Source organism: Cotesia typhae, unplaced genomic scaffold, assembly GCF_013202065.1.
Source record: "Cotesia typhae breed Kobodo isofemale line unplaced genomic scaffold, CoteBio_Ctyphae scaffold_45, whole genome shotgun sequence".
In the NCBI taxonomy this organism is placed as follows: Eukaryota; Metazoa; Arthropoda; class Insecta; order Hymenoptera; family Braconidae; genus Cotesia; species Cotesia typhae.
Genome location: NW_027423777.1, coordinates 1,200,773 through 1,227,643, shown reverse-complemented (window position 1 = coordinate 1,227,643; position 26,871 = coordinate 1,200,773). Strand labels below are relative to the sequence as shown.

At 28.4% G+C, this 26,871-nt stretch overlaps 4 protein-coding genes and 1 long non-coding RNA gene across 15 annotated transcripts; 2 read left to right on the top strand and 3 right to left on the bottom strand.

The window, feature by feature from the left end:
* The first annotated feature begins 21 nt into the window (after positions 1 to 21).
* On the top strand, positions 22 to 2,881 carry LOC141536972 (BRISC and BRCA1-A complex member 2). Of its 2 annotated transcripts, none has more exons than XM_074257801.1 (3): positions 22 to 301; positions 374 to 675; positions 2,038 to 2,881. In XM_074257801.1, the coding sequence occupies exons 1-3, from the start codon at positions 157 to 159 to the stop codon at positions 2,794 to 2,796; spliced, it is 1,206 nt and encodes a 401-aa protein (XP_074113902.1). In that variant the 5' UTR covers positions 22 to 156; the 3' UTR covers positions 2,797 to 2,881. The 2 variants fall into 2 exon arrangements, with proteins under 2 accessions (XP_074113902.1, XP_074113901.1); XM_074257800.1 differs by having other exon boundaries at positions 371 to 675.
* A 323-nt stretch (positions 2,882 to 3,204) lies between these two features.
* Wapl (cohesin release factor wings apart-like) lies at positions 3,205 to 10,883 on the bottom strand. The gene is made up of 7 exons (XM_074257797.1): positions 10,304 to 10,883; positions 7,581 to 10,229; positions 6,881 to 7,096; positions 6,619 to 6,798; positions 6,449 to 6,537; positions 6,014 to 6,115; positions 3,205 to 4,367 (listed from the first exon to the last, which is right to left on the bottom strand). The coding sequence occupies exons 1-7, from the start codon at positions 10,485 to 10,487 to the stop codon at positions 4,218 to 4,220; spliced, it is 3,570 nt and encodes a 1,189-aa protein (XP_074113898.1). The 5' UTR covers positions 10,488 to 10,883; the 3' UTR covers positions 3,205 to 4,217.
* A 2,068-nt stretch (positions 10,884 to 12,951) lies between these two features.
* Positions 12,952 to 18,448, bottom strand: LOC141536973 (uncharacterized). 9 transcript variants are annotated; one of them, XR_012480826.1, is made up of 7 exons: positions 18,117 to 18,448; positions 17,327 to 17,740; positions 15,655 to 15,862; positions 14,283 to 14,743; positions 13,956 to 14,107; positions 13,354 to 13,708; positions 12,952 to 13,042 (listed from the first exon to the last, which is right to left on the bottom strand). XR_012480826.1 is itself a non-coding variant. In XM_074257803.1 (6 exons), the coding sequence occupies exons 5-6, from the start codon at positions 15,805 to 15,807 to the stop codon at positions 14,986 to 14,988; spliced, it is 579 nt and encodes a 192-aa protein (XP_074113904.1). In that variant the 5' UTR covers positions 15,808 to 15,862; positions 16,116 to 16,209; positions 16,474 to 16,681; positions 17,327 to 17,740; positions 18,117 to 18,448; the 3' UTR covers positions 14,759 to 14,985. The 9 variants fall into 9 exon arrangements, 7 of the variants coding, with proteins under 7 accessions (XP_074113909.1, XP_074113910.1, XP_074113904.1 ...); XR_012480825.1 differs by having other exon boundaries at positions 12,958 to 13,708; XM_074257803.1 differs by lacking the exons at positions 12,952 to 13,042; positions 13,354 to 13,708; positions 13,956 to 14,107; positions 14,283 to 14,743 and adding exons at positions 14,759 to 15,411; positions 16,116 to 16,209; positions 16,474 to 16,681.
* Positions 18,449 to 18,868: 420 nt separating this feature from the next.
* Nsun5 (Nop2/Sun-like domain containing protein 5) lies at positions 18,869 to 24,493 on the top strand. Of its 2 annotated transcripts, XM_074257798.1 has the most exons (5): positions 18,869 to 19,087; positions 20,760 to 21,027; positions 21,648 to 21,904; positions 21,981 to 22,096; positions 23,098 to 24,493. In XM_074257798.1, exons 1-5 carry the CDS (start codon positions 18,962 to 18,964, stop codon positions 24,491 to 24,493), a joined length of 2,163 nt encoding a protein of 720 aa, XP_074113899.1. In that variant the 5' UTR covers positions 18,869 to 18,961. The 2 variants fall into 2 exon arrangements, with proteins under 2 accessions (XP_074113899.1, XP_074113900.1); XM_074257799.1 differs by lacking the exons at positions 18,869 to 19,087; positions 20,760 to 21,027 and adding an exon at positions 21,356 to 21,529.
* A 58-nt stretch (positions 24,494 to 24,551) lies between these two features.
* LOC141536975 (uncharacterized) lies at positions 24,552 to 26,212 on the bottom strand. Its single transcript, XR_012480827.1, has 2 exons — positions 24,992 to 26,212; positions 24,552 to 24,794 (listed from the first exon to the last, which is right to left on the bottom strand). It is a non-coding gene; the product is annotated as an uncharacterized LOC141536975 (long non-coding RNA).
* Positions 26,213 to 26,871: the final 659 nt, after the last annotated feature.

The window sequence follows — 26,871 nt, the reverse complement described above, 5'->3', positions numbered from 1 at the left end:
GTTGTTATGATTATTATGATTATGATTGTCACTTGTCTTGTTGCATTAAAATTTAGTAGTACAGAAAAATTGTGATAGATTGATGCAACTTCATTGTCACTAAGTATTTAAAAAAAATTACATCAATATATTTTTTTACATAGTAATTTTAACAAAATGATGGATAATGACAGCAGTTTTTATGAGAATCCTACAAATTCTTATGGTTCATTAAAGACGCAAAAAAATGTCTCGAGAAGCTTTGAAGTTTTTCCGGCTTTTTTGCCACTAATTCGAAATGTTGTGAACTCCAAAGCATTTGGTAAGTAAAAATAATAATTAACCTTAATTATCAGTGATAAATATTTTCAATTAAAATTTATATCTTAAGCAGGTGTTAAACAGAAGAAAATAACGTTGGTTGGCTGCAGTTCCAGTAAAAACAACAGTGAAACAGACCGTTTCAAATTTTCAATACCTTACGCTGATCAGATGCTGAGCTGGATGGTTTTATTTGATCAGTCGCATCCAGAACTGGGGCCTGATTTTGAATTTGACGACAAAACATTCCTATGTGATCCTAATCTGGAAGAGCTCGAGAATAATGTACCAAGTCTTGTCAATTGGAATCCATCTGATCCTGATTGTTTGGTTAAAGTTATCATGGAGTTTGTCATTTACTATCGAAAATATCAGGTAATTAATTAACAAGATTTTTCAATTAATTAATTTATTGTACTTTAGAATAATATTCATCTAGGGTAAATGTGGGTATTACTGCGGATTTTTTTATTTCAATTATAAATAAATCGTACTTGAGCTTTTTGAATTAAAAAAAATTGTTTCTTGTAATTGAAATCTTCAAGAAAATATTTGCATAGTAGTTTTACACGTACAACAATTATTCAATTTGGTATTAATAAATTAAAATTAACTGGCTAACAGGTAGTAAACTATAGTTTTTTTGTGAGTTTCTGTACGAAAAGAGGTGCTACTAAAAGATCTTTTTTTTTACATAAAATGGTTCAAGTTTAAAATTTTTTGCATATAAAAGTAAGATAACCCTTTTTTAATATCAGTTATGCATTAAAAATTGAATTTTGATCAATTAATATTATTTATTTAAGGACGCAGTAATTGGTACCAAAAAAATGAACATGCTTGTATTACTGCGAATGTTTTCAATAATCCGCAGTAGAATAGAAACACCTCTATTTGTATGCGTTTGTGCCAATTACTGCGTGTGTAAAATTCATATATTCTAACTTAAAAAGAAAATATTGCCTGTCAATTGACAGTTCAAGTTGCCTTCAAATTGCTCTTAGTTAAAAATAAATTATAAACAGAAATTGATAAAAAATAAAACAACTAAATCAAAGTTGATAAAAAATACAAGCCGTCATTATAATAAAAAATTTGTTGTGTTAAATTAAGCAGAAAAACTTTTAAATCAAGAAATTTTCATCAAATTATGTGAATGTAATTTTATTCAAAATTTTTTCTGATTGATTTAATAAAATTCAAAATGATTTTTTTAATCAAGATTTGTGTTTCTTCGATAAAGCTAATTTTTTTGATTACTATCAAAACTCTGCTTGTTATGTTATACATCATTATTCCGATCATTATTATTAATTGATCTGAATTAAAATTATTTCAGGAATACGTTTTTCTAATCCATTCATTTTATTAAACAAATAATTATCTTTTAAACATATTTTATTAATTTCTTATATGATCTCGAAGTTGTTTATCATTGAATTTCATCCGCAGTAATAAGCACGCAGTAATTGGTACGCAATAATGGAGACAAGCTTCTTTTATGCTCACAGTAAAATACATGCATATGAACTTTTTTTTAAATGCTTATTATTTAAAGAAAATATTAGTTTAATGCACTCTTGATTTTTTTTGAGTCAATAATGAGTTAAACTTTGGTTTAAAAAAAAAACTATTGTTATTTTTGAAAAATTTAATAAAAATGCTTTTGAAGTAATACCTAACGAAAAAACCGCAGTAATACCCACACTTACTCTGTTAAATAAATATTTATTCCAGGTTGAAAAACTTCAAATCCATGAGCGCCTGGCACTTGAATACAACACTTTATTACAAGACACAGAAGTCTGTGAAGAGGATGTCGAAGTTGTACTAATACCTGACACAATCGAACCAACTGAAGCACGTTTTTTCATTCGCATGTCATTAGATTTTTCCCGATTACCACGACGTGATTCCGATAATACAGATCACGATGGTATAATGCTGCAAGTTACTTATTTTAATGCCCCCTTGAATCGTATAGTGCCTATTTTATATTTGTCAGTCCGCTTAGAAGATATCCTTGGTAATTCAAACACACTTCACTTACCACCCTTGATGACAACTAAAAGTCTTTCGAAATACGTGCCAGAGATTAAAAAACTAATAACTGATAAAATAAACTCTGTTATTGAGAACTATGAAAAAAAACGGGGATTTATAGCTACGGCTATAGTAATGTACGGTGGAAGCGTCGTGGAATACGATTCTACTGATTTTTCATTTATTTCATTACTGAATAAACATAACGACTTTTTTTTTTTTTTACACATTAAATTATCTAATAAGTTTCCGTCTGATCCACCAAAGTATACTCTGCAGTCTTGTTATCAAATTAACTTTATCAATGAAATTCCCAAACATGCGGTTCATAATGTTCTTTACAGTCCACGCTGGGAACCATGTAGAATGTTGACTGAAGCGATTAATCACATCATTAAAAATGAAATTGACAAGCTTCGAGGTCTATTCTCAAGAAAAAAACGGAAACCATAATTGTTATATATATTTGGAAACTTTGATGGGTGTTTTTCTAAAAAAATTTTTCAACTAAATAAATAAATTTTTGAATTTAAACAAATTGGCTAAATTAGTGTAAACGAAATTTTTCGGGTCTTAAAAATATAAATTAATTCACGAATTACTTAAAATAGTAAATAATTTAAGTCTATCTTTATTTTCTTATAAATTCAAAGAGATCTTAATATTTTTTTTGTTAATGATAAGCAGTCAGAAGTTGATAATATTAAAATATTATTTCTGTAAAAATATTTATTTACAAATAAATTCTATTTATTGTAATTAGAATGAATAAAAATTGAAAAAAATTATCAATTTCCGAGTTGTGATAGAATCATAACGCTTTAATGGTAAAATGATAAATAAAAATGTTAAAACAGTTAATTGATTTGTCTTTTTTTTTAATATGTAAGGTACAATTATTATAATTTATAAATTTACATTTACAATTCTTAAATATTAAATTTATTTTTTTTTATTTATTTAATTTTTAATATTAAAATAAACTTACACTGCAGTAACACTATACCCTTAAAATAATCAGTGGCTTATCGTTCTTTCGCTCTTTTATTTTTATTTATTTATTATTTAAATTAATTATTTTAAATATCAACCTCTTTATCATCAATTTTATTTATTAAATTTCATATCAATAATTAACTTTTAATCAATTAACAATAAGTCAATCAGCAATTTTTATTAACAAAGCATTTGAGGTGAACAATTTTCAAATTTTTATCCTATTATTCAATATTGTAATTATTACAATTATTATCATCTTTTCTTCGCCACTTGGAAAAAAATTTATATTTTATTTATTAATAATTATTAACTTTATTTGTTTACAACATTTATATACGACGTGAGTGTTCTTAATCATTTATAAGTTAAAACAAATAATTATTGTTTTAAATAAAAAAAATAAAAATTTTCTAATATTAAATGGTTTTAAAATTAAACGAAAAAAAAAAAAAATTCTAAAAAATTGTGTAGAAATTGGTGAAGGTATTTTCATGCATACATATATTTTTTAAGTCACTATGATTAAAATTGAAATTAAACAAAAATAGTTTTGTTTATGATTTGTTTAAAAATTAAGCCATATTTCATTAATAATTATTCATACATTTTAGATTGAAGTGAATACTACAATAAATAGTTTGAACCAATAAATATATAATATATCAAAATATGCATTCATTATAAAACAGGTTTTTCCACAGTGTGATTTATTTATTTGCTGTTTATTATTTATTTATTTATTTATTTATTTATTTATTTATTTAATTAATTGTTTGTTTAAATGAATTTCATTATTGGACACTTGTAACTTTGGCTCTGTCAACGTACCTGTTAATCGGAACACAATCTCTTGAAATACACCCACCATATTGCGATCAAGATGAAGACAAATCTAACATAATACTTGATTCTTCGAGTGCTGGTAATGGTAGAGCATTTTTATCCTCTTCAACTCGAGCGTCGGATAATTTTAAAAATTTAAGGACTTTGTCGGTTGCGTGAATACCAAAATTACTGGCTTCACTCTGATAAAAAAAAAAAAAAAAGTATTTAAAAGATTAGTATGTAATTGTTCGGTATTAAGGTAAAGTACCCAGTACTTGAACACTTATAAAGTACGTCTGTAAGTTTTTTCAATTATAAACCAAAACAATTATATTTTTGTTAACTTAAAAGTTGACATGTCGATAATAGCTGATAGGTGCTATTTTTTTCATGAAAAAAAAGTACTAAATTGTAAATCGAACAATTAGTAAGAAAAAAGGTACATCATAATTTTAAGTAAAAAAAAACTGTACCACCCAATGAAATTATACATATTTTTTGCAGACATTAACTATAATTTTTGTATTAAATTTGAGCGTCTAACTTTACCTCCAAATTTTCATAGCGGTACCCAGAACTTGAACAAACTAAGGCCGTATAATTTTAACAGCTTTAAATTATTGAGTTTTTTTTATTTATAATTGAAAATTCGCTTTGTCATTCATAAAAAATGTAATTAAAAAATTAAATACACATATTTCTCATTTTTAAATGAACATGTTAAATATTCATAGTATTATTTTTAATATTAATCAATAATATATTATAATTTTTTGATATTTCAATTGAAAATTTTTGCTGTGCCTTTTGCCATATATTTTATTAGTTTAAATACTGCTCCCGGGGTGTTTAACTACTCCTGCTTATCAGAATTGATTGTTCAACTACTACTCCTTTCATAGTTTATCTTAAAAACGTTGTCAAAATATAAATATTCAATTGTCTGCGTTATTTTGCGCTTCAATCCAAAATTTTTTATATTTTCATGAAAATTACTAATTTGAACTAATAATTACATCTTCATAAATTAAAAGTAGGGTCGAATACGTTTTACTTTGAAACCTATTCTGAGTTCAACTACTGGGTATTTTTAATTACTTATGCGGAATAAGTAGTCTCTGAGCGCTCGCTATTGCGGTTGAAAAAAAGTTGTTTGCCCATTTAAAAATTACGCGTGAGTTTTTTCGTAAATGAAACTATTATTTGAGAGCGACAAGTTTACTTGTCGCACGTAAATTATACTTGGCACACGCAAACTATCCTTGTCGCACACAAATTTACTGAAAACTGCTAAAATTAAAATAAATAACAAAAAAAAAAAAAAAAACGCAATCTAACTGTCAATATTAAAGAAGTGAGGTTGAAATTTCAAAGTTCAATTTTTAAGGAAAGTAAAAATAATTCATTAATATTGAGCTATTTAATTTTAATGAAAATTAATTTAGTAGATATTTGATAATTTTAATATTTTTTGTAATAAATAAATTATGACAAAAGAAAATTTTTTTTAAATTGACATGAAGAAATTTTTAAAATAATAAATGCAATTTTTTATAAATAATTTTTTTGGAACAAATTTGTTTGTTAGAGAAAATTAAAAATTTGTAAAGTGGCAGCTAAATTTAATGTCATTTAATTTTATGTGTTGATTTTTTTCAAATAAATTTATTTTTTATTAATTAATATTAATTACTTTGTATTTATTACTTGAAATAGATTTGTTTCTTTTTTTTTTTAACTTTTTATTTGTTTTTAAGGACTGGGGACTGTAACTTAAAAACTTGTTCAACTACTGAGTACTTTACCTTATTTTTATCTAAATAAATAATAAAGATTTTATACATACCGATGTCGTCAAATTCATAAAATTATAGAATTTTTGCAGTATAGATATCATTAATGAGAAATTGTGATCGGGAAGTTTATCACGTACAAGTGTTTCATATTCCTGCAAAAAAGAAAAAATGCGTAAATTAATAATTTTTTATTGTTTAATTAAATGTGTCATTACTAAATGTTCAAATTTACATTTTTTTTTCTTTTCTTTGTTTTATGAACTAAAATAATTAGATGGTAACTTAGATAAACTTTGCTTTGAGACAAAGTTACGTTACTTTTCTAATTCTTACTGTCTTATTATTATCATCATTTCCATTACTGTTTAGCTACTTTTATTATTACTAAGTATTCATTTATATGTAAGGCCTTTAGGGAGCTAAGGCTTCAGGGTCTAAAATTTTGATAAATAAATAATTATTGAAATTACTGAAACAATACTTACTACATTATCCATAATTAAATTGCCAAGTAAAAGTACTACGTGTGCACCTATCATTGTATGTTCCATGTGACGACTAGCTTTCTGCAAAACTATAATAAAAATTGTTACAATAAAATTAAATATCAATTATTTGGCTTTTGAAACATTGAATAAAAAATTAAATTCATTACGTTTAGCTACAGTCTCAGCAATGAATTCTTCTTGTGTCTTAGCCGGGGCTGAAACAGCTTCTGGTTGTTCAGTATCTTTTTTACCATCGAGAATATCATCAGTTTTTTGCTCCTCGCCACGTGCCATTTCTTCTTGTTTATAGAATAAATCAATAAGCGCATCAACGCCACCTTCTTGATCTAAATAAATTAATAATTTCAAGATTATGAAATACAAGTCAAATTTTTTGTATTATTTAAATTATCACATTTAAAAACTTACGATCAAACAAATTTTCAGGGGACGGCGGTGCTTGAGATTTAATGAGCAATTCTTTATTATCATCACACTGTTCAATTAAATTAATCAACAGTATCAGTGTCAATATCATCATATCAAATCGTTTTTCTTCCGGTAATGAATCCGGTACTCGTAATAAGAGATTCAAGCTGCAGTCTAATACATTACTCTGCGATCCAACTGATTTGCTGCCAAAAGCTGTGAAAAAAAAAAGTGATAAAATTAATTACACAATAATAATGAATAATATATCACACTAATTATTTTCAATGAAACATGCTTATCGAATAAAATAATCAATTAAAAATAAATGAATGAATGAATTTAAATATCTTCTCAGATAAATATAAAGAATAAAGTACCCAATTAAAAGTTAATTAAATTCTCGACAACTTTGTTGACAAAAAAAATTCCCAGCTTACATTTCCTCCAACTTTTAATTTAATATCTTTTTAATGTTGTTTTTTATAGAATATAATTGTCACGAAATTAAATTACTTTTTAATTGAATAAAGTACTTATTTCGGTAATTTTGATAACTTAGTTGACAATTTCAAAAAATGTGTGATTAAAATTATTATTAATTTCTTTCTATTAAAATGTAATTGTATATCGTTTTAATAATTGACCATTTTTTGAAGTCGTGAACTTTAAAAAAAAAAAAAAAAAAAAAAAAACTTACATTGTCGATTGAATCGATGAGTGAGATTAATAAGAACCTTCAAAATAGCAAAAATACATTCACGTATAACAGCACCAGTTGAAGTTTTATCGCTAACATCAATAGTAGGATAAATAACAATTTCCATTCCGCAAAGATGATACAAGCTGACCATAGTGCTAACTAAAATACCCATTTCATAATTAAGCAAGTAAACTTGGTTCTCTTCATTCATGTGAGTGACATTTTCCAGTACCCTCAAACACCTATCGACTTTTCTAAGTTTATCAAGGAGCGGTTCTGACCAACCAGTTCGCGTGACATTGCTGGCCTTGATAAACCGATAGCAATCAGTGATAGTCTTAACAATATGTTCAAGCCCTCCAAGTTCTCTGAGTTCTTCTTTGAACCATTCACCGGCTCGCTTGGATGTCAAACTCAAGAGTGTCTCCATAGCAAGCTGGCCAACGGTGATATTATCTAAATTAAGATGCTTAGCGTGGCCTTCAGCCTGTATGTCAGCACAAAGTTGTCGAACTTTTTCCTTATTCTTCTGTAGCTCGGTGCGACTGAGTCCACAGTCATCAAGAGCGTCTTTGTGACTCGCGTCTGATTCCAGTAAGCTCAGCATTAGCTCGAGACAGTCCCTATCTAGGTCCATAGCTAGACGGTCCTGGCTCAACACAAACATCACCGTAGCCGTACACAATCCAAGACTCTGATCTTTGGTAGCGTCGTGCAGAGCCTTGAAAAATTTAGCTACGGTACCGTGTGCTCTTACGTGCATGCGAAAAGCCGGAGCCATACATTTACTGGCAAGTCGGATTGCACTCAGACATCTAGTTGCATTTGGATTGTTTTCCCGCAGTGTATCTAAAATGTACTCAACATCGTCATTAAACTCCTGAAACTCTCCGCTTTCCTGTATCTGGTGGGCTTTCTTGACGTTCTTAACCACCGTGTAAAATCCCTTTACCTTCTTCCCGCATCTGATGCTCGTTATTGCTTCCGCGTCGTCACCGAATTCCGTATCGTACTCAGGATAAGTCACAACGCGAGTCAGTGTCTCGTCTTCAATTTCATCAAATGTTGCATTAGGCCCACCGCTAGTAGATTCAGAAGCAGCGCTTGGCGGTGAAATACTTGCCACAGTACTTTCCGGAGTATTTGATTCCTTATCATTGTCACACCATTTGTGTTTGTAAAGTGCACGTCGTTTGTTGCCGTTTGTCGCCCCAGCTGAGCGACTCTTAAAAATACTTCCCTTTTTTACAGCTGGTTTAGTAGCCGCTGGTTGTTGTTCAACTGACACAGAACTCGGTTCGTTTGTTTGAATTTCCATCTCAGTGTTACCACTGGCAGTCTCGCTGTCCTCACTGCCAGAAAACCAGTCCTGGTCAACAAGAGCTTTTGCCGCTGGTCGTTCTTCATTATACTCATTGTCGGGTTTTGTCTCGGTAGACTCTGCTGGGTAGGTGTATCCTGGATAAGTTGGCTCCTCGTGAGTTGTATGCGAGTAATCGGATGCAAATCCTGATACAGGCTCTGGCTCAAGCTGATGATGTTCTGGTTGAAACTCTGCAGGTAGAGTTGTCGGTAAGTCTATTGAAGACTGCTCTTCAACGACACTTTCCTCCTGAGGGTCAGATACCTCGGGTTCTGGTTCAGGTGCTGGCATTGGTCTCACTGATGAATCTCCAGCAGCTTCGTTGGAAAGAATATCAATAAGTTCTTGAGTTGTTGTTGGCAGTGGCTGGTTCCGACCAATTAACGGCTCCACTACAGGTGTTTTTGTTTGATAGCTTGGACAGTCAGTCTTTACAATGTCGTAGTGGGATATAAGAGTGTTATTTGAATCGGTTATCGATTTACGTAGAGTTAATGATAGTCCAGATGAAGATGAAGATGAATTTTGAGCCGTTGACGCCGGTGAAGATCCGGGTAAGGATACTGATGCAGACAGTGTTGGTGTGAGATCCAAGTTAAGATTTTTCGCACGACTACGAGTTGTGCGTCGAGTTGGCACATCTTCGTCCAGAGGAATAGATACTGTTGTGACTGTAGGCTGAGTAGTTTGTAATTTGGATAAATTTTTCAGATCTTTAGCAGGAATCTCGGGGCTGCTTTTAACCGAGTCCTTTGATGGGCTTGTCGGTGTTATTCTATACGTATCGGGTTCGGACTCGGCAACTTCTTTGCTGTCGCCAGACACTAGCCGAGCAGTGCCCTTACAAATTCTCAATACTATTGGAGGTTTGCCGTCTTCGCGAGTCGACGTATCACTTGAGCTGCTGTCCATAGACTCGCTTATTTTACGCACTGGTGTGTACGGCTTTGATACAACCTTAGCAGGTGCAGCTTGCTTTTGGGCTCTTGCACGAGCAGGTTGCTGCGCAGGTTGGGGATGATCAGGTACTGGTAACTGCCGATTGTAATCGAGCTTTGATGGGTCCACTGCTGCTGGGGCATTGCGACTTTTGAAAAATTTCTTCGGCTTAACTACTGGCACTGTTGGTACTGATGCTGTCACTGGTGAATCAGTCTTCGGATCAATGTCAGTGTCAAATGAAAACGGATCCTGATTTGGAGTGTTTACTTGAGCATTTTGATTACCGTAATCTAGTTTCATTCTTTTTGTACCAAAAGTCTTGTGGATTTCATTTTTACGTCCTGAAATTGAAACATCAATTGATTTAATAACGAGCGGTCATATGTAAATAAAGATAAATTTAATAAATAATTACCATTGATATTGGTGCTCCGTATTGATGTAAATGATGTTATACCCCATTTGCCAACAGTACCAGCCGATTTAGCAGCTGATGGGCGGTTACTACTTTCCCGAAATAGCTTGTCAAATTGAATGCTACCAGGTGTAACACTATTCACCTTACGACTGAATGATTTTGTATAACTACGTGACGTCATTTTATTATATATTTTTAATTATTTGTTATTTATTTAATTTCATAAAATTATATCAATAAAATCGATGATAACACCACTGTAAATCTTCATAATTAACTAAAATAAAAAAAACTTTATAATAAAGTAATAAAAAACATTAATTCAAGCACAGTAATAAACAAAATTTGCAATTATTTTTTTTTTTCAAACCAACTTTTTTTGTTTTTTCATTAAAAAAAATATCGACCAAAAGTTCGATAATATACCAAGTGTAATTAATTAATTAATAAGTATAATTTTCGGTGGATATTAAAGAAACAAACGCCATGTTCCATTTGCAACTATCTCGTTCTTTCTCTCGGTTTCGGTCTTGGTTTCTCTTTCGTTTTCTCTCTATATCTTTCTCTGTCTTTCTTTACTGAGTCCGATGCATGTACTGAGTAATTTATGACCGATATATATATATATATATATATATATATATATATATATATATATATACATATATCTATACACATATATACTTATGTATAGGATGTATATATATTTTATCTATTATTCATTAAGATATAACTTGATTATTTCATTATTTTAACAGTATTATTTAATATAAACTTATAAATACACTAAACAGTTTACTTTTACAAGCGATTATTTTTTATCTTACTAATGGTAATTACTGCAATACAAATACTAAAAATTTAATTATAATTATTATAGTATATATTAATCATAACATGATTTTTGCCATCTGTCGATCTCGATGTTTTTTTACTTTGACTAATTTTACCACGGAGGCTAGATATAAGGAGGACGATCGTAATGTATTACAAGCGTCCGAAAATTGGAGGACAGATCTTTCACCACTAGAGTGCGCAAGTGTCTCTAATGTCAGGTTTTTAAATAAATGACGCGGAATGCAATGTACAATCACATTTATCAAAAGAAAACATTAAAATTTCATTTTTAGTTGCGAATTGGGATAATAATAATAGTAATAGTAATAATAATAATAATAATAATAATAATAATAATAAAGTATTCAAATAGTTTAGGTAATTTTATTCTTAATTAATAAGCGTATATATGTTGAAAGTAGAATATTACTGAAGAGTTTAATAAGTTAAGCTAGTTTAGAAATTTTACGATGTTTCTTGGCCATCATCTTTCGTTCGTTAAGAGTTCGGTTGATAAGATTAGCTAAAAATTACCTCTCATAATTACAAAATTATTCAATATTTTAGCCGTAAGCTCCTTTTGTGTTCATCACATCCTAGGATGGGGAGGCATTTAGCTTTTGCTATTTTCTCTAGCACTTGGTGCATAGTATTTATTTTAACAGTTTTAGTACCAACTACGGTTAAAACTATTTGTTCCAATTTTTTAATTAGTCTGAATAAATTTTCACTGGGAAAAATTAATCCACCATTGCTCATTAATTATATGACCCGATCACGTTCAGAGGAATTCGCAGAGCGTAATGTTTCAATACATTCACAGCAAGAAGTCATTCGCTGAAATTTTCTCGCAACATATCCAGCAATATAAGCAACTATACCATCACTGGTGGAAACAACATCATAATCATGATGGTAATGCTGGTCATCACGAAAACTATTACTTCCTTCCCAATCATTTTCACTTTGTAAAAAGTTTTCATTTGAATCAATATTAATTTTATTTTGATTATGATGATTAATGTTGTTTTCAGTAGAAGAATCGTCAACCTCAGTTAAATTTTCGAACGGATAATGATTATCGTGATACAAATCATCATCGTCCTCTATATCATCCTCACTATCTTCGTCTAATAAACTTTCGAATGGTTTTCTAATAAATGACGGTATAGTATCATCATTATCGTCATCACTATCTTCGTCTAACAAGCTTTCAAAGGGTTTTTAGCCACAGAGGTATTTGGATGAGAAAATGTATTATTATTATCATCACTAGACGAATAATTATTACTAGAAATACCATTTTCAACAATAGCGTCAATTTCATTCAGCCAATTTTTTTAATGCATTAGCTGTAGCCAGAGAATCTTTGGACTGCATTAAAGATTGTAGTAATTCACCAGCTGTGACATTGGACCCTTTCGGCGGCGTGACTAATGAATATGAACACAATAATCGAAAAACTTGCCCGAAAAGGATTGTATCCGGATGATCGTTGCAACGACAAACACTCCGCATTATACCGAAGAACTTCTATAAATTAAATAAGATTCAAATATTAAAAAAAAAGAATATTTACTATAACAATTTTTAATTATTCATTTGATAAAAATCCAACGATTAATACATACTTCTAATTGATCTTGATTAAGCCGCGATGTCATCAAGTACTCAAAATTACATTCTTTTTGCAAAAATTCACTTAGCTCTAAAGTAGCCTGTAACGTAATTTTTAATCCAGTAAGAGTACTAGGAGTAATTGCGAAAAAAATTTATCATCAACTTCATTTTCATTTTTTGATTTTTGTTTTTGCCTTTCTTCTTCTTTTTATAAAGTTCTCTTTCTTCATTAGCTTTGGCTTCCCAAATCTTCAGATAATCAATAAAATCACTTATTACCTAGCAAAAATAAATAGCATTACTTATTTATCCTCTATCTTATGGTAGTAGAAATTACTCTAGAAAAATGCATGTTTCAGAAAATAGGATACATAGTCCAAGAGAATATCAGCTATGATAAAGATTAGGAACTTCCGCAACTAATAAACTCAAATTCATTGAATTTGACTATCATTTGAAGTTTCGTTTAATAAGTTTCATATTGAAAATGTAAGTAAACTTGCGAGACTGGATTATGTGCAAACATTAGTAGGAATAATGTCATGATAAGATTGGAGTGTCTTAAATTATTTTTATAGTTATATACTTACATATATATACTTTATAAATATTTTCCAATATTGGTTATAATATGTGATCATGTACACATGGTATAATGATGGTTTTATGTTGACAATGGTTCTCCGTTTAGAACTATAATTTTCGCTTTATTATTGCGAAAAAATTGTATGAAGCTATCAAAAGACCTAATGTATATATTAAAAATTACCTTTTTCGGGGACAATTATCATTTAAACGTAAAGCATTCAAAGGAGTACGTGAACTCATGGCTTCAATTAAATCATTTACTCTTTTAATAAAAACCACTGTTGGATCGCAATCACTGAGCTCAGGAGTAGCGTTCTTATAAGTCGCCATTGCAACTTGTATATTTTTCGAAAAAAGCTAAAAACAAAAAGTTTTAATTTTTCTCATTAAAATTAGATAAGCAGTTGTTATGATTGAAAATTTATAAAAATTAATTTTTATCAAAATAAGAATAAATACATCTTATTATTTATTTTAACTGAATCAGCTATTTATAATATGAATTGTTAGAAATTAAAGATAAATATTAGGCCAGTTACCTCGATGTTAATGATAATCTTAAATTCATTTTAACTTACTCTCGCAGCTTTATAATTATAATTACCTGATAAGCCAACGGGACATTCATCTTTTGATATCCTTCTGGATTTAAATGCTGGGGAGTTAGTTGATAAGCTATTTTTAGATTGGCTTTCAGATAAATTTCATGCAATAATAAAGCTTCCTAATGACTTTTCTTACAAAACCATCTGGAGTCTAAAAATAAATAACATTTTCATAAATAATTAAATACAATCATTGAAAAATTTGATAGTTGTAAAATTAAATAGGTCACCTATGAATATATTCATTCCAATGCTAACTAAATTGAAAATTCAATCGTGAATAACAGTACACTGGTGTTAAAAATCATATTATAAGAGAAGCTTACCCAAAAAAACAATCGTTTCATAATTTTGTTCCTGAAACATTTTATTAAGTGTGGAAAATCCGAAATAAACCAAAGTCTGCGGTCAAAATTGCATGGATGATCACAGCTACATTGTCCATCTTTGACACCGAAAAGTGTCCATGCTCCTCTGTTCCATTGAGCTGCATCAGAAGTAACGACATCAACATAAAACCCAGCATTCTCCAGTAATACGATGCATTCAATGAGTAATTTGTGAAGAATGGCACTCGTGACAGAATTTCTGCTCAGGAAGCTACCAACTACTTGCACCCAGTTACCCTGAAAAGGTTGGTACATGAAGACTAAGGCATGATCAGCCCGACTGTTGATTAAATTTTCCGGAGTATGTGCCCCCAAGTCTACAAAACCATCAAGCTGCATAGTTCTCCGATTTAGCTTCACGGCTTCACTTAAAGCTACTTCATCTATTAAAAAGGTACCTAGGAGAAAAAATAAAAATTGTTAGAATGAAATAAATGTGAATCAGATGTAGTCTAACAATAATAGCCAGCTACTGTTAAAAGTTAATGAAGCTTTTAAAGAGTTATTTAAAAATATCAAATACGAATTACTTTTTCAGCTAAAAACTTATGCGCTCGGATTTGTTAATATAATCATACTCGATAGCTAAGTAGAGTTGTTAGATATAGTTAAAATGGTTGCGTTTTTAAGATTTGCATTTTTAAGATTTGCAGTTAGTAGTAAAGTGTGACAGGAATGGTGCATGGATACCCCGTTTTTCATGTGGTTCCATACGTGAACTTTTAATACGAAGAGTGTCGAATATGGCTTTAGGGAAACCAAAAGCGCTATCCAACTTCTGGATATATTTGTTAAGGGTGTCTTTGCAGGGAAGAGGGAGGATTTGACGTTCTCTGAGTCGTTCATATACCGCAGCATTTTTTATACCAAGTAGCAAACATTCATAAACCCACTCAACCGTATATCTTCGTTGTTTGGCATTTTTAGCTTTTACTGCATTAAAACAAGCACGAATTGCTAGTTGTTGCACGGGAGGCAAAATAGAAATTTCCGCTCTTAGAGCTTCATCTTTAATTGCCATACAATTAAGTCGTTGCGTTTCTATAATTTTGATGAGTGATTCATTCTGTAAAGGGTTAAATAGTTAAATAGGCATTTACAGGTGATTTAATTTAAGTTCTCAGATTGTAGTTGATTAAATTTGTATTCACAAACTAAACCGTATTGACGAAATGATAATGTAATGTAACGAGCATTGTATCAAACTTTTAAGTTTATTGAAAAAAATAAAAGAATATTGATCTTAAACACTCACAACCTGTAAATAATCAAGTATACATGAAGAAACGATAAATAAGTAAATACCTACTTTACGTTTGAGGCGCTGAATTTGTTTAGTTTTCAGGCTCTCCTGGTACTTCAAGTCAGTGTACGAACTTTTAATGTCGGGTTTGACTTTGTACGATCGATTTTGCAATTTCCGTCTCAATTGCCGACAAGCAAAGCATCGAAAAAGATTCATTTGTTTCTTATATTGTTCGTCAGGCAATGACACACCAGAACACGCCGATGAACATCTATTATTAATGAGAAATGATACTAGTAAAGTTCATTTAACAAGTAATAAAAAACCTTAGAATTATCATTTTTAGGCAATTGTAGAGTATACTAATGTGCTCCGTACTTAAGATACACAATAATTATTAAGTTTGGTAATCGATTTTTTAAACATGGAAAATCGATAGCAAATTTTTTAAATTTATTAATAACAAAAAATTAATGTCCGTAGCCAAAAATGGAAAAGTAATCCAGTCCCTTCACATAACTCACAGTTTTCCAATTCCTTCAAAAACTCCCAAAAATCAGATATTTGGGAAAAATTGGTATTGAATTCTACCGACTCTTGCGTTTTCAAGTTAAGTAACTAATCAAAAGTATAATGTTAACATTACCACAAAAAAAAACTGACGTTCGAACATTAGATTCTTATGAATTTTCAAAATTCTTGAAAGCTATTCTATCAAAATCTTCAAAAATACGCGAAAAAAATCGAGAAAATAACTTTGAGAACTGATATATTTCTGTGTAATGTTCGCTTCGAAGAAATTTGAACATTCGTTAGCAACCAACGTTCGGAACTTTATGTTTATACTGTGAAAAATAAATTACAAGATCTAAAAATTCTTACTGATATATTGAAGTCTTCACTTATTTTTATACGAAATTTTAAATTCATGGATACTTTATCTAAATGACATAAAACTATATATTTTTGGATTAACTAAATCTATTGTCCAACTCCAATTTTGTGGCAAAGCATTGAATTTCAACACGTTGATAATTGTTAATAAAGAACATTTCTCAAGACGTAATTCAGGAGTAGATAACTCACGTGGCTTGAAATGATTAAATAAACAAAAATTAATGATTATTTTTTTGTAATAATAGTTCTAAATTTATAGGAGACGATATAAGAGACATGTCTAAAGACTTAACTTTTTTAACATATTCATAATTCAGATTGTTTGACTTATTGAAATATCTTATAACATGATTCTTTAATTATTTCATTTACTTTTGTTTTAAAGAATTGAATAGAGAAAAGAACGTGAATATGAAAAAAAAATAATTAATAATTTCTTTTCGAAAGACTATTTGTTTTATAACAATATTTTTCAAATTTAACTCTCATACACTGCTATAATAAATTCGAGTAAACTTGATAATTTTTATAGTGAATGTTTCTTATTATTTATAATAGTATATTACACACCTACGGAAGAAAAGTAAAATGTCTCAGATCACATGTAATTGTCGGCCGAGGCGAAGCCGAGGTTGACAAATATGTGATCTGAGGCTTTATTTACTTCCCGTAGAGTGTATACTATTTTTTTGCTCCACGAAGGCAGGGAGCTTCACTTTCTCAATATCTCAAGTACTTAAATAAATATTCTAACAAACAAGAGTAATTAGGCCTCCTAATTGTTTGTGCTTTTATCTTAAGTTGCAGAGTAATAATTCGAAATTTTAATTTTTCTTACCTGCATTTCGTTCTCACAATTATCATTTTCTTCAAAATTTTCAAATACGTCAATGCGTTTTGGTGACTCACAATTAATTATGTTTATGAGATCATTACTAATTATTGGTTCTTGGTTTTGTGGTGAGTTAGTTTTATGGTCATTTGTAATTAATAAATGGCATTGCATATACTGAGCTTCGTTATTTTCATTGTTGCAAGCTTTGTTTACACGGTTCGGATTCAACGTCGGAATAGCATCAGGCTTTAGCGAGTATCTTTTTCGAGGTAATTCTTCATAAATTCCAGTAGTCAATAATATTTTATCAGTTTTAATAATATCTTGATCATTAAAATGTAATTCACAGACATAATCTTTTTTTGGGGTGAGATCTTGCTTTAATCCACAGTACCACAATTTTAACAAGTCTGGACACTTGAATAAACAAACAAAAAATTGACATGAAGTTATATTTGGAAATAATTTTGATAAGTTACTTTGAGTAAAACGTTAGCTCCAAAAAAATGGTAACGATGCAATTTTTTAAAACTAATTCTAAGAAGAAAAAAATTACGTTATACCTTTTTACAATTTCTTTTTAATTTGATCAAAAATGATACTAAAATCTACTGATATAAAAATTTTTGGGACTCTTGTAACATAAATTATTTAAAAAAATATTTTGAAAAAAGAGCACTTATAATTTCCTTTAATTTCTATAGGTAAAATTTTTTTATAATCATTTAATTAATATAAATTTAATTAGTATAAAAATTATTTCTTACAAAAATACTAAGTTAGGTTATATTACCTGTGGCACAATAAATAAAGACGTGTTTCGACTATTTAATTTTAATTTTTATTACGATCTTTTATCCGGCCACTCAAACACCCATCAACTATACATTTATTTACCATTTTAAACTATTATCACTTTGATTATTAATTAAAAAACTAATTAACTAACTGAATGTCAATTTGGTGTTATTAATAAACAATAACAAACGGACGCCATGATCCGGACATTAGCGAACGTAGTGACGCCCTAGCGGCTTCTTTTTGAAAATGATCTATCCTCAGTTTTCCGGACGCACTAACTGTACATTTACCTATGTCGATCGTCCTCCTTATATCTAGCCTCCGTGAATTTTACCAAAATTATTCCAAGATGGACACTTTTAACCCAAAATATTTAGCGAGATCGAAGCGACATCAGTTGTTTTCTGTTTCAAGTAATTTTTTGTTTCAACGTAAGTGGCGCTAGTTTTAAATTACGCTTGATTTTTTATAACACTGAAGTTTGACAGATATTAAAATTTTTTTGGAATTTTGTAGCAATTAAATTATTAAAAAGTTTCACATGTGAAAATTAATAAAAATTACAAGTGAAAATTTTTAGAAGCATTTTTTTATTGTAATTAATTTATTAAAAAAATTTTTTTAATTAACAGCTGACGGCTAACTTCAGTATTATGATTTTTTTCACCTTGATGATCATCTGGTATGTTACAAATCATTGATTGGAATATTATTATTATTATCATTATTGTTGTTATTATTTTTGTAATTTGTAATCGTAATTTGGTGTCTATCGAGCGAACAGGTATATTGTTTAATTCATTTATTAATTATTAAAGACATTTAAAATACTAAAACATGCCTGAGGGATTTGTACACTCGGTAAAAGTTCCGCGAATTTATAAAACTGCTGCTTGCACTATAAAAAAAATCGCTGAACATAGAGCTAGTCTGAAAGAATTGGTTTATGAACGAAAACACCCGGTAAGGTTATGTAAATAATGTAATTATTGTCACGTGCTTTTACATTTTTTTTTTTTTTACAGAAATGTGCAATTCATTGCAATGTTAACAAAAATTAATTAATTAATTTAATTAATTTATTAATTAATTAAAACTGAAGTTAGCGGTCAGCTGTCAATTTAAAAATTTTTTAACAAATTAATTGCAATAAAAAAATGCTTCTAAAAATTTTCACTTGTAAATTTTATTACTTTTCATATGTGAAACTTTTTGATAATTTAATTGCTACAAAATTCTAAAAAAATTTTAATGTCTGTAAACTTCAGTGTTATAAAATTATTATTTAAAAACTAAAAAAAAAAATCTAAAAAACTACAAGTGCAATTTTTTAGAATAATTTTTAGGGTTATTATTTAATTAATGAAAAAATCAAGAATTGCTAAAACTCTGTAAATTTTATTATAAAATTTTATTTGATAAAAATACTCCGACAATTTTGATTGATGAAAGAAATGTGACTTGATAAGAAATTTTAATGATAGCATACATAAAAAATGGTTTTATTTTTAAACATTTAAAATAAATAGTAAAGATAAAAATGTTCTACAAATTTAAAGAAATTCAGTTTGTTACTAAAAAGGCATGTGCTTATCAAACTAGCCTAGATAAATGAATCTGATGAAAATTTTAAAGAAATTTTAACTAAGTAAAATTATATTAAAAACTAAATTTTTGATTGTTGATAAAATCCGATGATAGTTAGATAATTATTACATTGATCAAATTAGAGGCAGTAACACATATTTACTCTAGATTACTCAACTCTGTGACATGCTGTACAAAACTCAAAAAATTGAATAACTTTAAAAAAAAAAAAAAAAAAACTTTACTCAATTCTTTCACTTCTTGATACTAACTTTACTCAGTATTAATTGTATTCAATAATATCTCGAGTCAATAGTATATTAGAAGCGTTGACGCGCTTTTAAAAATCTCTATTCAATTTTTTTGTTTAATAATATTTTATTCGATAAAAACAAAACTGCTCAAAATTTATCAGCTCTGTGCAATCTGAATTCCAATAAAATAATTTAATAAATTGAAAAAAAATTTTTACTATTTATAGATTTACAAATTATATATAATTGAGTAAAGTTGACATTAAATAGAGTTGGTAAAATAGAATTTTATTTTTTAAGAATAAAATTATTGAGTAAAGTTTTTTTTTTAATTAATTTAAAGTAAACATATTAAATAAAAAAAAATTGAATGAGTTTTTAAAAGCGCGTCAACACTTCTAATATACTATTGAGTAAAGATTATATTGAATACATTTAGTACTGAGTAAACTTAGCGTTGAATAAAGTTAATGTCGAGTAGTGAATGAATTTAGTAAAGTTTTTTTTTTTTTTTTTTTTTAAAGTTATTCAATTTTTTGAGTTGAGTAATCTGGAGTAAAGATGTGTTACTGCCTAAAAAATCTTTAACATAATTTTCTACAACAAAATAAATTTTTTTTTTTTTCAGTAGAAATTTATTTTTCCAATTTTACAATATCAAATATTTTCAACCTATAGAATTTATTATTAGCAATAAATTAAAAAAAAATGTACAAGCACTCAATAATACATTGTATTTTCCAATTGAAATATTTTAATAATTTTTTTAACATGTCACTTTTAAATTGAATTAGAACATAAAAGCAATTTATGCTCTTGCTGCAACGGCATTGCAAAATTCGTCTCAATTAACAGAATTACTTGAGAAAACAGAAATATTGAAAAAAGAGCCCCGATTGGACCACTGGCTAGCACGAATTCTTATAACCGAATTGATATGGGGAAAACAATCGTTACAATCCGAAGCAAAGCCAGTTTTAACGATAAGAAATTACGAAAATCAATTGCGAGATGCATTAAAAAACACAAGCAATGATAAAATAGAAAAATCAATTAAAAAAGGTAAAACATTTTTTCATTCATTATTAAAAAAATTTTTTTTTTTCAGAGACCGTGAACTCGCCATCAACATCAATAAACTGAGATATTTTGACGCTTCTTTTATAATTGGGAGTCATCTTTTTTTTTTTTTTTTTTTTTATATATATAAAATCTACAATTAAAATTATCAATATTTGTTATAATGAGTTCTTCCAACGCTTATCTCACATTATTTTTCTATACAGTATTAATGTTTACTCTGCCGTTTGTTTCATTTTATGGAACAAAATATTACTTAATCACTCACTATGAATTTACTGAATTCGAATGTAATTGTATATCAGTAATAGCTGCTGTAATAACTGTAAATTTAATAATTGCGTCTTATGTATACAAAGCATTGAACGAGCCAGATGATCCAAAAGAATCAGAGGATTCAACTGATCAGCAAGAAATAGAAAATCATGATAAAGCTGATTGAAAATTATCTTTAAAATCATGTTAATTCCAAATTGCATTTACTGTACGACCTTTTAAATTTATAATTATAAATAAATTGATATTTATAGTTAAAAATGTTTATGTTATTTTAAATAAAAAACCTGTTGTTACACTAGTTAAGATTCATTTTCTCATTTCAGTTGAAAAGCCTCGTTATGTACGTGTTAATACCCTGATAATGTCCGTCGACGATGCAATTCAAGAATTTAAAAACGATGGGTATAATTTATTACCAAAAAGTCCAAATTATAAGTCATATCTTAAGTCGTTGGAGAGCTTAGACACTTTTTCATTCATTCAAGACTATCATATTCGTGAGTTGTTTGCTTTTAAGGCTGGTACAGCTTTTTATGATCACGATGGATATAATTCCGGCGCTCTAGTTCTTCAAGATAAGGTAATTCATAATAATATTATTATTGAAGCTAATTTTTTTAATAAATTCACTAAATCATTTCATCTCATTTATTTAGGCGAGTTGTTTGCCAGCTAATTTATTGAACCCACCTTCTGGATCTGTGGTTCTAGATATGTGCGCTGCACCTGGTATGAAAACGACTCATCTAGCTGCTATTTTAAATAACAATGGGTAAGAGAGTAAATAGTTTAATAATTCGCGACCCAAATGCCAAAAGGGCGTATTACAGAAACTAGATAGGGTTTTATGTCAAAAGGGAGTATAAAAAAATTTTTTTTCGCCATTCAATTTAAAACTGCTCAAAACGTAAAGATTTGTCAAAAAAATTTTTTCAATGTACTGATGCCAAAAAGGAATATCTTATACGCCCTTTTGGTTTTAAAAAAAGTTTAGCCTAAAGTCGAAAGGGCATATAAAAAAACTTTCAATTTTGCTCTGAAGTATAAAATTTAAATCTAAAAAATAAATCCAGATGATTTAATATTGTTGAATTTCGCGTCTCTGACTCAGCAACCATGTTAGATATCGCAACTGTTTTTTTTCTTTTTCAATTAAAATTATAAACAGAACTCGTATTAAAATTGTAATAAGGTAAAAGACCCAGTTATTGACACTGGCCTAGCTGTTTGATACTTGCAATTTTATTCTAATTAAAAAAATCAAATGTTCTCAAAAAACCAATTTTCTTAAAATTTATAATTCAAAAATTATATTTTTAATTTATTAGAGTTGATTTATTTTCTTTTAATTAAAATAAAATTGCAAGTGTCAATAACTGGGTCTTTTCCCTTAATAACTTTTAAAAATACCTTTTTGTAATTTAATAATCAATATATATTTTCAATTCTGCAGCAAAATTAGTAACATATAAATTACAATTCAAAGCAATCGGCAAAAAAAAATTATGCGCCCCTTTTGGCTTTAGATCACTAAATTTTCAATGACCTATAGCTAAAAGGGCGTATAAGTTAAAACATACACCCTTTTGGCTTTGGAAATTTATTTTTTTATTTTTAGGCTTAGAAAGTGTTAATAAAGCGACCAGTAAATTAAAAAAAAAAAATTTATACGTTCTTTTGGCATTTGGGTAGCGAATTATAAAGTATATAGATACTGTTTTACAATTTTTCTAATTAATAATTATTAATTATTTGAATTTTTTAAAAACACAGGAAAATTTATTCAATAGAAAGAAATGAACGTCGATACCAATTACTTTGTAATTTAATCGAATCATCTGGTGCCAATATTGTAGAGACAATTAATGCTGATGCGTTAAAAATCGATTCAAACAAATATCCTGATATTGAGTACATACTAGTAGATCCATCTTGTTCTGGTTCGGGTATGGATCGTATAGAAGTCAATGAGTCTACCAACAAAAATGATCCGTCACGACTAAAAAGTTTACAATCATTCCAAGTATTTTTATTGCGACATGCGTTATTTAACTTTCCGACTGCAAAACGCGTCGTTTACAGTACCTGTTCAATTTATGCTGAAGAAAATGAAATGGTTATTGATGAAATTCTTAATAATGTTGGTGATGCTTATAAATTAGTCCCAATTAAAGAAACTCTTAAAAATGAATGGATAAACTATAGTTCTGAGAAATTCAACTGCAAAGATAATTGTTTGTATGCAAAGCCAAGTGTTGATTATTCAAATGGATTTTTCGTAGCTGTTTTTGAGCGAAATTTCGACGTGCCTTTACCTGAAATTAGAAAAGTTAAAGAAGAATTGAAAGATGAACAGGTGGAGGGGAGTAATAATGGTAAGTTTAATAATCAAAGGAAGAACCGCAAGCAAGAAACGGGGAAAAATGAATTAATTGTTAATGGAAATAATAAGGGTGAAGGAAAGAGAAAAAAGATAAAGAAGAAAAAAGGATTATCGAAATACGATAATGATAAATTAAATGATAATAAAGTTAGTTGTGAAAAAGAAAAATCTTTGAATGAAAGAGCAGAGAATGTTGTAAAAAAAGAATTTAATGAAGAAAATGAAAATTCTAATAAAGCTGGTAAAAATAAAAGAAAGAAGAAAAAAATGTCTACTGAAAAAGGTGAGAATGGAGAAAAAAATGAAGAAAACTCTGAGGAAACTGATGTGAAAAAGAAAAAGAAGAAATTGTTGGCCGACGAAGTTAAGGATGTAGAAAAAAGTAATGTGGATGGTGAAGAAAACTCCGAGAAAGCTAACATAAAAAAGAAAAGAAAGAAGAAAAAATTGTTAACCAAAGATGTTGATGATGTAGAAAAAAATTATTTGAATGGAGAAGAAAAGTTTGAGGAAACAAATATAAAAAAGAAAAAAAAGAAGAAAAAATTGTTGACTGAAAATGAGGTACAGGTTGAAGAAAACAACGAAGACAATATTGAAAAAGTTGAAAAAAATAAGAAAAAATTGAAAGGTGAAACAAATAGCGAATTAAAAAGTGATGTAAATGATAAAAATAATACTGGGGAAGATGAGGAAACCAAGAAAAAAAAGAAGAGGAAGTATGACTCAGTTGAAGATAATAATAGTAATGAAAATGTTACTAAAAAGAAGAGAAAAAAAAATTAAATGTATAGCTTACAAAAAAAATTGTACGAAAATAAAAGATATTAAAAAAAATATAAAATTTTTCTATCCTTTCAATCTAAAACTTATATTCTTTTATTGCTCATGTCTACAAATTTTATTTTTTGATACATATGTTTTATTATTAATTTGGGAGTATCATTATTATTGTATTTATTTTTTTCATATAGAAAAAAATATTTCATTTTGAGATTTAGGGCTCACATTTGCCAGTCAACACATCCCCGAAGTGCCATTTACAAGTAAAACCACCGCAGCAGGATTCTCCTACATACAAGTTACACTAATAAAAAAAAATATTTATAAATTATAATTAGAAACAAATTTTAAAAAATTAGATACTAAATTTTCATTTTATAATTAAAAAATTAAATTGCGTCGCAGAAATAAGGGCGTGTACTCTGTTCTACTAGATCAAAAGCAATTTATTTTTAATGAAAATTTGAAGATTAAATAATTCAAGTTATTTATGGTACATACCTGTTGATATGGTAAAATGCATCCTTCAATTTCAATAAAATGAAGAGCACAAATTAATAGCGCAATAATTATAAAAATTTGATATTTTACTGACATTTTTTTTTTTTAGTTTCAGACGTAAGTTAATGATAAGACGAATTTACGCATTTATTATGGTGATAAGCCTCAACGACAATTCTACCAACAAAAAGTCTACTAAGATTTATTTTTATGCTGTCATCTAAAATTGACGGAAGTGGTCAACTCTGCCAGCTAACTCCAAAACTTTCCGGAGAGTTTTAAAATAAAACATTCACTCTTCGAGCTTAAGAATGAAATTATTTGATCATTTAAGAAAGAGCATGCAACTGCAAGATTAATTAAATGATTTCATACTGAATTATACTTTTCAGAATTTTTAATGAAACGATTATGTACGTAGTAATAATTAATTAATCATATTGCAGGAAATATTTTTAAACTAGCTACTAGTTGTAATAATTTATTAAAAATTTAACAGCTTAAATATTATTATCATCTAAAATTAAAAGCTTAAATGTCAGCAGAAAAATAAATGAGCTGGTCGCATGCACTTGACCGTTAAACTCATCCACGAAAAATAATCACGAATTTTTAATTTCATGCCACTGGAATTATTAAATAATTTTTTTTTTTATATTATTATAATATTTATCTCCGATCCTCTGATAAATATTTATAGACTATGATACATTAGATATGTAAATGAATTTATGAGCGAAGTAGGTCAGAGCTTGAGCTTGAGGAAAAGTTCATTGTGATTAAGCAGTGGGTAGTCGAGTAACCCAGTGACTCAACTTAACTGACCGACGAGGTCAATGAGGAAGCACGAAATTCTTATTACAGTGACACAATTAACAGCTTTATACGTCATATCACGTGTATAACAGAGCTGTAATCTTAACTTCTGCAAAGTTTAAAAAAATAATCATCTAAAAAAAAGTTTACAAAAAGAAAACAAATAAACTTTGTGTCCTTTTACTCACTCTTTACTTGAACATGTCAGCACGCTAAAACCTCATTCCCATTAGACACGTGCTGGAAAAAATTTATATTGTTCGAGTGCACGATAGCTTCGCAGAAGGATTGGAAAAAAATTTTTTTACTTACGTCTTAAAAGACTAATTTTGTAGTTTTTAGATGGTTCATATATTTTTGTAAAAAGATTTTTTGGTAATTATTTTCAAGTTGGGTCTACCTTATTTTTTAGCCATATCGAGGCGAAAAATTAATATTTTTAATTTTTTTTTTTATTCTACTTGTTTTTACGACGCATTTATGATAAAAAATTTCGTGACAGAAAAGATTTCGATAGCTTTTTTGCCTTTAAAAGTTGAAAAAAAATTTTGGCTCTCATATTTTTGGATAAAATTTCTATTTTATCTTTTTTTGATATATTTTTTTGAAAAGTAAATAAAAAAATGAACAATTTAGAAAAAAAAAAGTTGAATATCACAATTTTTTTGAAAATTTGTTAAAATTATGATTATTAACTTATATTTTTTTAGATTGTTCATTTTTTTTATATTTAAAAAAAAAAAAAAGGGTAAGTGTGGGTATTACTGCCTGGTTTTTTCGGTAGGTGACTTTAAAAGCATTTTTATTAAATTTTTCAAAAATAACAATAGTTTTTTTTTAAACCAAAGTTTAACTCATTATTGACTCAAAAAAAATCAAGAGTGCAATAAACTAATATTTTCTTTAAATAATAAGCATTTAAAAAAAAGTTCATATGCATGTATTTTACTGTGGGCATAAAAGAAGCTTATCTCTATTATTGCGTGCCAATTACTGCGTGCTTATTACTGCGGATGAAATTCAATGATAAACAACTTCGAGATCATATAAGAAATTAATAAAAT

Bases quoted from the DNA above. Each gene is read 5' to 3' on its own strand.
- LOC141536972 (XM_074257800.1), top strand. From the start codon at position 157: ATGATGGATAATGACAGCAGTTTTTATGAGAATCCTACAAATTCTTAT. The intron at 302-370 runs GTAAGTAAAAAT...TTATATCTTAAG, and splicing joins TGTGAACTCCAAAGCATTTG to CAGGTGTTAAACAGAAGAAA. The intron at 676-2,037 runs GTAATTAATTAA...TATTTATTCCAG, and splicing joins TTTACTATCGAAAATATCAG to GTTGAAAAACTTCAAATCCA.
- Wapl (XM_074257797.1), bottom strand. From the start codon at position 10,487: ATGACGTCACGTAGTTATACAAAATCATTCAGTCGTAAGGTGAATAGT. The intron at 6,799-6,880 runs GTAAGTTTTTAA...TAATTTATTTAG, and splicing joins CCCTGAAAATTTGTTTGATC to ATCAAGAAGGTGGCGTTGAT. The intron at 6,116-6,448 runs GTAAGTATTGTT...TCTTTTTTGCAG, and splicing joins ATTTAATTATGGATAATGTA to GAATATGAAACACTTGTACG.
- Nsun5 (XM_074257798.1), top strand. From the start codon at position 18,962: ATGCCTGAGGGATTTGTACACTCGGTAAAAGTTCCGCGAATTTATAAA. The intron at 19,088-20,759 runs GTAAGGTTATGT...AAATTGAATTAG, and splicing joins TTTATGAACGAAAACACCCG to AACATAAAAGCAATTTATGC. The intron at 22,097-23,097 runs GTAAGAGAGTAA...TTAAAAACACAG, and splicing joins GCTATTTTAAATAACAATGG to GAAAATTTATTCAATAGAAA.
- LOC141536973 (XM_074257802.1), bottom strand. From the start codon at position 17,352: ATGATAATTGTGAGAACGAAATGCAG. The intron at 15,863-17,326 runs GTAAGAAAAATT...CATTAATAATAG, and splicing joins ATTGTGAGAACGAAATGCAG to ATGTTCATCGGCGTGTTCTG. The intron at 15,412-15,654 runs GTAGGTATTTAC...AACCCTTTACAG, and splicing joins TTCAGCGCCTCAAACGTAAA to AATGAATCACTCATCAAAAT.